The 10145-nt window shown below is 40.7% G+C and overlaps 1 protein-coding gene across 2 annotated transcripts; it reads right to left on the bottom strand.

The window, feature by feature from the left end:
- Window positions 1-240: 240 nt before the first annotated feature.
- On the bottom strand, window positions 241-9687 carry TMED2 (transmembrane p24 trafficking protein 2). Of its 2 annotated transcripts, XM_070386293.1 has the most exons (5): window positions 9401-9687; window positions 7508-7700; window positions 7096-7116; window positions 4998-5105; window positions 241-1755 (listed from the first exon to the last, which is right to left on the bottom strand). In XM_070386293.1, exons 1-5 carry the CDS (start codon window positions 9578-9580, stop codon window positions 1631-1633), a joined length of 627 nt encoding a protein of 208 aa, XP_070242394.1. In that variant the 5' UTR covers window positions 9581-9687; the 3' UTR covers window positions 241-1630. The 2 variants fall into 2 exon arrangements, with proteins under 2 accessions (XP_070242394.1, XP_005904722.1); XM_005904660.3 differs by lacking the exon at window positions 7096-7116 and having other exon boundaries at window positions 9401-9684.
- Window positions 9688-10145: the final 458 nt, after the last annotated feature.

The raw sequence follows: 10145 nt of genomic DNA, 5'->3' as shown, positions 1-10145 counted from the left end.
TGTTCCAAAGAAAAAAATATTTCAGATGTTAATACTGACCCATCAAAGAAACCACACAGGGAAACCTAAAATTGGATTCGTGTTTACTATTATCAAGTTTACAGACATAAAAAGTAACAGATGTTTATAACAGGCATCATTACTGGGAAAACATGACGTCTCATTTCAGCTTTGATTAGAAAGCTGGTATTTAACAAATGTGAATTAATCATAAATATATAAAACACAGAATACCAAGACTGTTTTTAAAAAGAACTGTTTATTTACTGAACCTGGGGCAGATCAGATACACAACCAATTTTAAATTTACATCTTTTAACTCAATTTTGAAGTGTTTGCACACACACACGCACACAAATTGGCATGCAACAGTTGTCCTAAGATAAAACTCAGTCACCTTAAACTGTTGCAAGTATTTTCACCCAAGGTTGAAAAATTGTTTACCCTGAACATGAAAACCTGTAACAAATTTAATTATACAAAACTCGTTACTTGTAGTTTTCCCCTTGCAAAGATCCAAAAAAAAATGTACAAGTAACCAATATACATCAGTCACAACATAATCCGGATCATCCCCACAATAAAACCAGATGCTCCTTGATTTTTAAACCCATTATCAGAGACCAAAAGAAAGTCGTTTCGTTCTATACAAAACAAAATTCACATGTGCCAAAAAAGACCCAAGAAAAACAAAAACCCTAGTACTGACAGTGATGTTCAGTACCCTAATTAAACAGTGGCCAAAATGCCACTGATCAAAAATAAAATAGTGGCTGCAAATCACCGCAAAGAAATCCAAGAGGCTTTAACCCTTTGGCATCGGAAATCCAGATTTTTCCAATTACATTAATGCATACCTCCTACATGCCAAGAGTAGAGAAGGTGGATGCGCCAGCATGGAAAGGAAAGTCATGTCTTCACTGTTCTCATGCATAAGCAGAGTGGACCGTTTGCTACAACACCCAAGAGAACTGGCTTTAATAGACTTCTTACAAGGTTAGGCAGAAACCAAAAAATGGTTATTAGCTGCTTGTGTCAACAATTTTAAGTGGAGGTGATTGAGTTCTAAGGTTCAAAGTGAAACTTTGGAGGGGTGGGTAAAGGTTGTTGGTTTAAGTCTTATCTTTAAAGCAAAAACAAGATAGACAAAGTATAAAAGTACCAACCTGGTCACATACTCTAGTCACAGAGCTCTACCATCAAGCTGGATAGAAAATGTCAAGATTCAGATTGTTGTTTCTCAACAAAATGAATCTTTCTAATGACCTGAACTGTAGGATAAGGGATCCCAAGAAGAGAGTCCTTTTAGTAAAGTACTATCCTGAACAAACTGTATTTTATAATGAAAATAAAAGGAAAGAAAACTAAGGACTCTACACCTATATTCGGCTTATAGTGTTTGAGTTTTGGGAGGGCCTGTATAATGGAGGCAGAATTCAAATATGAATTTATGCCAATCAAATGTCAAATTTTCACTATAGCTTTCCTAAAAAAGTGTTTTCCCCCAGTATCTATTAATCACAAAGAAACAGGCTGTGAAGATATAGTTCAGAAAATAAAAACATAGAAACTAATGACATTATTATGGTAAACAGTGAATTATGAATTTGGGATTATGGGGAAAAGGCTTTTAAACAACCCTCCGGACTTCGAAGAATCTCTTCAGGTAGTAGATCTGTCCCAATGTCATGGCAACTAGAACAAGAGCTTCAAAGAAGGACCAAAGGACCACTCTGCTGTTTGTGTTGTCATTGACTGTTGAGGACAAACAAACAAAATTTAACCACCAAAACAAACAAAAGAAAAGAAAAAGCACAGACATCCAAAATTACCCCCTAGTCTTAACTTCATGTCAAAGTTAATACTTTACACAACATTCACAGTATTCAGAATACCTTTGACTTTTGTCCCCAAGCACTTAAACATACTTAAAAGCAGAGTTTTACATTTAAATGAGACCTTGAAGATTAATGGAGCAGTCAAGTCCACTCTGCTTATGCATGAGAACAGAGAAGAAATGACTTGCCCACGGTCACATTCTAGAGTTAAAACCCAATCCAACCTTCTCTCTTTCACACATACAAAGTCCCCTAATATTAGAATCCTTTTTGCTGAATCAGAAAATTTAACCTTATTCTTTCAAGATAAGTTACCCAAGAAGCACTACCAAGTTAAAATGTTTCAAAGTGCCTTTTCTTTAAACATTTATTCAGTATTTATTGAGCACTCACTATGTATTTGGCATTGGTTCTAGATCGAAAGGTTTCTCAGTTTCACAGACCAATGCTGGCAGCTATTACCAGACAAACTTAAACTAGTCACAGGATTTACCCCATTTGTAAGCTAAGAAATTGGTCAAAGGAATAGTATGGCTGTATTAATTTATTGCACTCAATTTGTGTGACATTCTTTCAAGTTCCTGATCAAATTCCTTAACTTTTAAAAACTACTGGGTAGTTTCTCATTTTTCTGCAAATGGCCAACACTAAAAACAATTATAATTAGCAATTAAGAGAGATGAATAAGTAACTGGCATATATTTACAGGTATATGTATCATTTATAAAAAGAGAAACTAGAATTGCAGTAACTGCTGGACTAATGATCACTCGAAAAGAAGTGAAAATCAATTAAATGACTCCAGAAAGATAAGTTATACTTACTCAAGGAAAGAAAATGACTTTTTTCCCCCAGAGTAAGAATAGACAAATGCCCAAAACCATTAACTAGAATTCCAAAAACCACCAACACTGAAATTTTAATGTTCATTCCATGGCATGAAATTTACTTCTGCTGCAAACTTTATACGGAGAAAGCAATGGCACCCCACTCCAGTACTCTTGCCTGGAAAATCCCACGGACGGAGGAGCCTGGTGGGCTGCAGTCCATGGGGTCGATAAGAGTCGGACATGACTGAGCGACTTCACTTTCACTTTTCACTTTCATGCATTGGAGAAGGAAATGGCAACCCACTCCAGTGTTCTTGCCTGGAGAACCCCAGGGACGGGGGAGCCTGGTGGGCTGCTGTCTCTGGGGTCGCAGAGTCGGACACGACTGAAGCGACTTAGCAGCAGCAGCAGCAGCAAACTTTATAATTCATTTCTAGCATAACTTAATGACTAGCATCTTAACCGTATAAAAACAAGTATTTGTCTCTCCCTTCAATAACAGAAAAATGCATCTTTAAACTTAAATAGAACACACTGAAGCATATAACAGGAAACCAATCATCGAAGAAAATATGTGTACATAAGATACTGTTCTCATGTCATTCACATACTTGTTGTTGTTTAGTTACTAAGTCGTGTCTGATTCTTTTGCGCCCCCATGGACTCTAGCCCACCAGGCTCTTCTGTCCGTGAGATTTCCCAGGCAAGAATACTGGAATAGGTTGCCATTTCTTTCTCCAGGAGATCTTCCCGATCCAGAGATTGAACCCAAGTCTTCCGCATTGGCAGGAGGACTCTTTACCACTGAGCCACCAGGGAAGCTTGGTTCACACATTAGCCTGATCTAAAAACAGTACTATTACAACACTGTAGTTTAAAAAAAAATCTCATTATAGCCATCTCTGAGGAGCGAGTGTTATAGGAAGATATACAAAAAATAAACATTGTGGGAACTATTGGATTTATAAAATCAGACTGAATGTCTAAAATTCTATTTTGTTTGTGAAACAAATTCAGGAGTATCTCCACTCAAATTAAGGATGAGAGAAAAAGGTCGGATGCCTCCAGACACCAGAAGATGGGGGCTTCCTCTGGCTGCTGTGCTAGCTGAGCTACAAAGCAGTGAGGGTTCTGAGCCCTTCTCATCACAGAATGGGCTGGCCCCCTCCTGGGAGAAAAATAACCAACAGGTGATGGAGAGAAGGTAGGGATCCTAGAAGGTGAGAAGATTAAGAGCACAGGCCAGGAGAAGGAATGAGGTGGAAGAGGCAAGAGTGGCTGCATATAAGCCTCAGTCCATCTCATGCCCCAATCCACCCCAAAAAGGTAAGAACAGAGGCACCTGTCCAGTCCGTCACATCAACTCTTTATTCTCCCAGGCAGAGGTGAAGTCTGGGCTCTACGTCCTAAAGATGCCTTTCCATCACTGGCAAGAATGGAGACAAGAGGGTGGGAAGAACACAAACTACATCTTGGAGAAATTCAACCTGTTCTCATCTATTGGAGTCACTCCTCCCTCCACTCCCTATCCCACCTTCAGAACAAAGACTTCGCACAAAAGCCACTTTGCATTTACAGACGAGCTCACGCCCAGTGAGGCCCATCCCCAAGGGTGACCTGAAGGACGAAGACACTGGACAGGTGTGGACTTGGGTCTAAAATACAATCATCTCGTCTGTGGATCAATATGGTACCTCTTTAATTTTAAACGCAAAAGTATCATAATTAGTGCTATGCCACGGGTTAAAACAGGCTTTGCAACCTAGGGTGGGATTCCAATTATCAATGTTTCTGAAGACAAACACACTCACAGCTTCCAGTTTGCAAACTTGGGACCCAAACTGATCTTTACCTGGTGAATACCTCTATTCATGTTTTAATGCTTTTTATTTTAATTAAACCATACCCCAGGTTTTAGAAAAACAGCTAAGCCTCGGCATGATTATTGATCACAAAAACTTCAGATATCGGATTTAAAACCAACGTAATGTCCATTTTTTGTTTTTCTTTTCTGCTTTATGAAAACCATTAGCTTACTCCCCAGCTGACCACTCATTTTTTAAAACTCATAAAAGCTAGTGCTGAATCTAAACAGCATTGTTTGGTTTAGAATCAATGTCCCAATAATAAATTAGTCTAACACAAAGCTCTACAAACAAATGTATATACTCAAATATCTTTGCATAGGTGCTTTTTAAAAGTCAACCCCTTAATATGTTTATGTGTCCAAAATTTCCAAATGAGGAAGACACAATCCAGCTCTTCGGTAATACAGGTCACCATTTCATGGCCCTCAGATACTGCTGCAAAGTCAAAAGCATTAACTTACTTGCTCTGTGTATTCTCTCTCGAACTTCCATGTATTCCTGTTCATGCTTCACAGCTGTCATCGCCACTGCGAGCTCATTAATCATTTCTTCTAGCTTGTTCTGGTGAGCTACAAAAGGATTTGAAAATGGATTAGAACATATTTGGAAATCTCTTTTTGAAAAATTCTTAAAACCAGGAAAAAAAACAAACACCTCCTCCAGAGAAGGCATACAAAAGCAGCTATTTTTCACAAATGACTCAGACATCATTTTGGACCACTGATGACAATTTAATCCCCCAAGAATTTTTAAAAAGTTCGTTCCCAGTAGAGAAACCTCTTTCAGAGTAGGAAAAATGCTATACAACATTTACGAACTAAAGGAACATAGCCCTAAGAAATGTCTTCTAAGAAATTGTTAAGTGAAGTTCACCAGACTCACTGCCAACCATAGGGGACATTAAGAAAAAGATGGAGGAGGGGCACAAAATACAAATTAAACAAAACCGTAATAATAACACCCTAGTAATAATCCTACAAATAACAGTATTTAAACTAAATAAAAATCTACTCTTGAAAATCATGTAACTCTAATGTTAATTTAGGAAAAGTATCAAAGCTGCCTTTTAATCTTTATGGAGCTAAGCAGAAAAAAACATGAAGATGTTCTAGGGAAAATCTGTACCAATTCAACATTCTAGTACTATAGTCAAAGCAATCATTTCACTACAGTGGGAAATTTAGCAGACACTGCAAGTGAAAATACAAGTTCTCAACTGCTCAAGGTCTAGAACCAGGCATTCTCTTTAGCAAGGTAAACTAACAGTTCTGAAGAAAGTGTATGTTTATAGGTAATGCTGTATTATGGCAATGTACAAATAGGTAGGAAAAAAATATACCACAAGGGAGGACTGCCATCAGAGGAGTCTATTCACTATTGCCCAAAATCCAGCCTCATCTAGAATTCCAAACTGCCACAAATAATCCTAAATTTCTTATCAGAAGTCAAAAGCCTCTACCATTTTAAGGCAGCTGGGCTGGAATCACAAATCATCTCTCACCAGCTTCATGTCAGAAGCCCATGCACTAGGTGGAACCTTTAGAGCAGAGTTTCTCAGGAGAAGCAGTGTGGACATTTTAGACCACATAATTTCTCTGTGGTGGCAAAGTGCCCGATACAGTGTACAACCACCAACCTATTCAGGAAAACAAAAAATGTTTCTAGATATTGCCAAGTATACCCTGGGGAGCAAAAAACATCCTGAGAACCACTGCTTTAGAGGAAAGCTTGATTTTATAGCTGTCATTCACCAACATGAACAAGCAAAAGCGAGACTGTTAAACATCATGTTAAAGGATTATTTAAGGAAAATATTCACACTCACCAGCCAACATTTAAATAGCCAACTGTTTAGAAAGGACTATTTTCCAGAAAATGAAAAAAGTCAAAGCCCCTCCAAACTAATTTTCCTTGACAATTAGCCAAGTCCTGAACTGCAAATGGCCTTGAAAAGCAAGCACAGAAATTTCTGAGTAGTATGATTCTTTAAATTCTATAGATTTCAAAACCTAAAAAGAGTTCACCTTACTTATGTAAATACTCTATGAAGTGCTATCTAGGGCAAATTATATCACATTAATACTATGAAATAAACTATTAGTTTCCAAAGTCCTGAAATATACCATGGCCCCCCGGCCCGGCCCACCCCACCCCACCCCAGTCCCCGGCCAAAAAATCCTTATGTGCAGGCTCCTGGTAAACGATTTATCCAGAAGAATCAACTTAGGGCTCACTGCTGATAAGCCGAACAAGAAAAATTAATCCACCTGCAACATACGTCTGAGAAAGCTTTTGTCACCTTATCTAGGGTAGACGTGGCTCCTAGAACTGCATTTCACGTCTAACCAAGTTTCACATGACCTACCTCTGTCTCATATAACAAAATAAAAACCACCAAAAAGTAATCACTCTAAAACTCTAAATTAGTTGTAGGGTTTTTTTAAACTAGAAGAAAAAAACACTGTCATGCTAACAGACTGAGGTTAGAAAGGAAAGCAGAAATTAAGACAGTAGGCAACAAAAATATGCAGAAAGACTGTCAGAAAATAATCCACATACCATCCCAGGTATCTCCACCACCTGAAGAAGAGTGTAAGATATAAACACACACATACAAAAACAAGAAGTTTAGCTAAAGTAGTCATTTATACAAATGAGCAACTAAAGATGCATATACTAGCGTAGGCAAATTAACAGAACAACAACCTAGGATATGTGTAACCTGCCTGCTGCCAGAAATGGCAACTGGAAAGAACTAAACATAAACATGAACCTCCAATCATTTCTTTTTGTTAATTAGAAGATCTGGATAAATGAAAAGTATATTTCACAAAAGGTTTTTGGTTGTAATGACAGTCAGTAAACCTAAAATAAGTCATCAAAAATAAATACTACATTCAGGTGGAGAAAATGTACAGGATTAATATTAACTCTGAGAAAGGGATATAAATCTTCAGAATGTTCATCTCACCTTCTGTTTCCATGTCTTGTCCTTTGGGGGCTTCCCCGATATCAATGGTGAACATCACTATTTTTGGAGTCATGGTAGACATCCTATTGCTAAAACAAAACTTATATGTTCCATCCATGTGAGCAGCAAATGTGTATTTCCCACTGGACTCCCGGTCTCCTTTATAAATTCCTTTATTATCAGGTCCTGTAATCTGGAGGCAGAAGAGAAATTCATGAGATAACTCAAAAGATTCAAAATAATAAATGAGGGAATAAATTGGGAGATTGGGATTGATGCAGATATACTACTGATACTGTGTATAAAACAGATAACCTAATGAGAACCTATTGTACAAGGAACTCTACTCAATACTCTGTGGTGACCTAAAAGGGAAGAAAATCCAAAAAAGGGGATACATGTATACCTATAGCTGATTCACTTTGCTTTACAGGAGAAACTAATACAACATTGTAAAGCAACTATACTTCATTAAAAAATAATTTTAAAAATAAAATTGTTAAGTGATGTCTACTGACAGCCAAACATTCGCTAGGAAAAAGGAACCTCAACGTCCATCCACTTCAGTTAGTAACAGTAATCTCTTTGGGCTACAGTTCTCCCATTTAAGAAACAAGGCTCCCTGAATACCTTTCAACTCTGACTACATTTGTCTTAATTTTCCAACTTAATAAAGCAATCAGAAACAGAAACCACACCATACACTTGTCTTCAAGTGGCCCAATACCACCAACAGACAAATATGTAGCTATTAATATCAAAACAACAAAAAAGAAATCTCTTTTAAAACTAAGAACTTTGAGTAAGCCTACACATCGAGGTTCTTCCTGACTGATTACTGCTTACTGGTAAAGGAATCTGCTTTATCTTATATGCCTGAAGACTTAAGGAAAAAGACTAGCCTGGAAATTCAGAGACCCATGTTCTCATCCCAGTGTGCTCGAAATCAGTCGTTAGACCTTGCTCAAGCAGTTCCTCTTATGAAGCCCGTGCCACCTGCAGACTGAAAGACCTGATCTCTTAAGAGCTTAGCTAATTTTAACAGTTATTACCTCCATTATCCCCTTATTTCTGAACTTCACTTGTTTTGTGTAACTCTGCTGACGTTAACTGTTAGATGGAAAAACCCATAGAGACAATTAACCATGCTAACCGGTTGGTTTAAATATTCATTCCACCTGGTTTCCTTAAAAAAGTTAGAAGCGAGTCATTTTTTTTGGCTTAAAGAAAATGATATAGGACAAAATTTAGGGACTGCTGGTTTCTTAAAACGATTTTCCGTTTTCTCCGCAGATACTTTCACTGCAATCACTTCTAAAACGCATAACCCAACTCCACTCTCTTAATCAGAGATGACTAAACGAGGTATCCGAAGGCCTGCGTAAGAACGGGTTAACTCGGGTCGTTTCTACGAAAAATAAAGGCAAACACAACACGAACGTCTACCTAGCATTCCTCAACAGCTTCCGATTTACTTTTTCAGAAGTTTCCATGCCACGTCCCAACTTTAATTCGCGCTAGGAAGGGAAGCAGCTGCTGCCCGGATCGAGACCTGCCATCAGCTAAACAAGACTGTGTAGCGCCTCCTGGGCCCGGAGATGACACGCGGCGCCTGGTAGACAAAGCTCGGCGAGAGGTTCCAAGGGGAACCAGCCGTTCAAGCTGAGAATCCAAAGCAGCCAAGCAACGGTTCCACCTCCCGAGCGGAGCTCGGAAACCGGGCGGGTGCGAGGGAAAGGGACGTTAGGGGGTCGCCGGGTGGCGGCCCGGGCCCCTCCCAGGACTCGGATAGCGGTCTCCGGGTCCCGCTCTCCACGCTGGCCCCGCGCGGGCCCCGGGCGCCGCCAACCCCCGAGCGGCCGCGGGCCCCCGCCTCGGGCAGCGCGCCCGCACCTCCACGTCGATGTCCAGGAAGCCGCCCTCGGCCACCTCAAAGATGAGGCCCATCTTGGTGCCCGAGGTGACCCGCTCGAAGAAGCACTCCTCTGCATGCGCGTCAATGCTGACGAAGTAGCCCGAGGCCGTGGCCAGGAGGGCGGCCAGGAGCACCAGCAGCTCAGCAAGCGTCACCATGGTGGGGCTGGGGCCGAAGCCAGGACCGGGACTGCGGCCTCCAGAGCCGCCGTCGTCGCTGCCGCCACCGCTGCCTTCTCAGCCGCCGCCGCCTCAGCTCCGCCCCTTCCGGCTGCGCCACCCGAGGGGGCTGATGCGGGCGCCGAGGATTGGCGGGAGCCCGTAGCTGCCACGTAACGGACGCACGGCGGCCGCCGAGGGACAAGACTACTCCGCGCGTCTCGAGCCTGGACGGTGGCTCAGAAGGACCAGAAACCATCGTCTCCGTCACTACTTCCATTCATGTACTGACTAAATTTCCGTGGGCCATGCTGCTGCTGCTGCTACTAAGTCGCTTCAGTCGTGTCCGACTCTGTGCGACCCCATAGACCGCAGCCCACTAGGCTCCTCTGTCCCTGGGATTCTCCAGGCAAGAATACTGGAGTGAGTTGCCATTTCCTTCTCCAATAGAAAGCGATAATATCAAGAAACCTCCTCTGCCTCGTGCGAGACACTCTTAGGATTATCCATAAAGACAGCGGAAGATTTGGAGGTAGCAATAGGAATATAAGGAGGAGATGGGGCT

The sequence above is a fragment of the Bos mutus genome, chromosome 17 (assembly GCF_027580195.1).
Source record: "Bos mutus isolate GX-2022 chromosome 17, NWIPB_WYAK_1.1, whole genome shotgun sequence".
Taxonomy (NCBI): domain Eukaryota; kingdom Metazoa; phylum Chordata; class Mammalia; order Artiodactyla; family Bovidae; genus Bos; species Bos mutus.
The sequence above is the reverse complement of the archived record's forward strand: the minus strand, read 5'-3'. Positions and strand labels throughout refer to the sequence as shown.

Coding starts and splice junctions, on each gene's coding strand:
- TMED2 (XM_070386293.1), bottom strand. CDS start 9,580: ATGGTGACGCTTGCTGAGCTGCTGGTGCTCCTGGCCGCCCTCCTGGCC. Junction 7,701..9,400: donor TCCTGGACATCGACGTGGAG/GTGCGGGCGCGC, acceptor TTCTGCCTCCAG/ATTACAGGACCTGATAATAA. Junction 7,117..7,507: donor ACAAGACATGGAAACAGAAG/GTGAGATGAACA, acceptor ACTCTTCTTCAG/GTGGTGGAGATACCTGGGAT.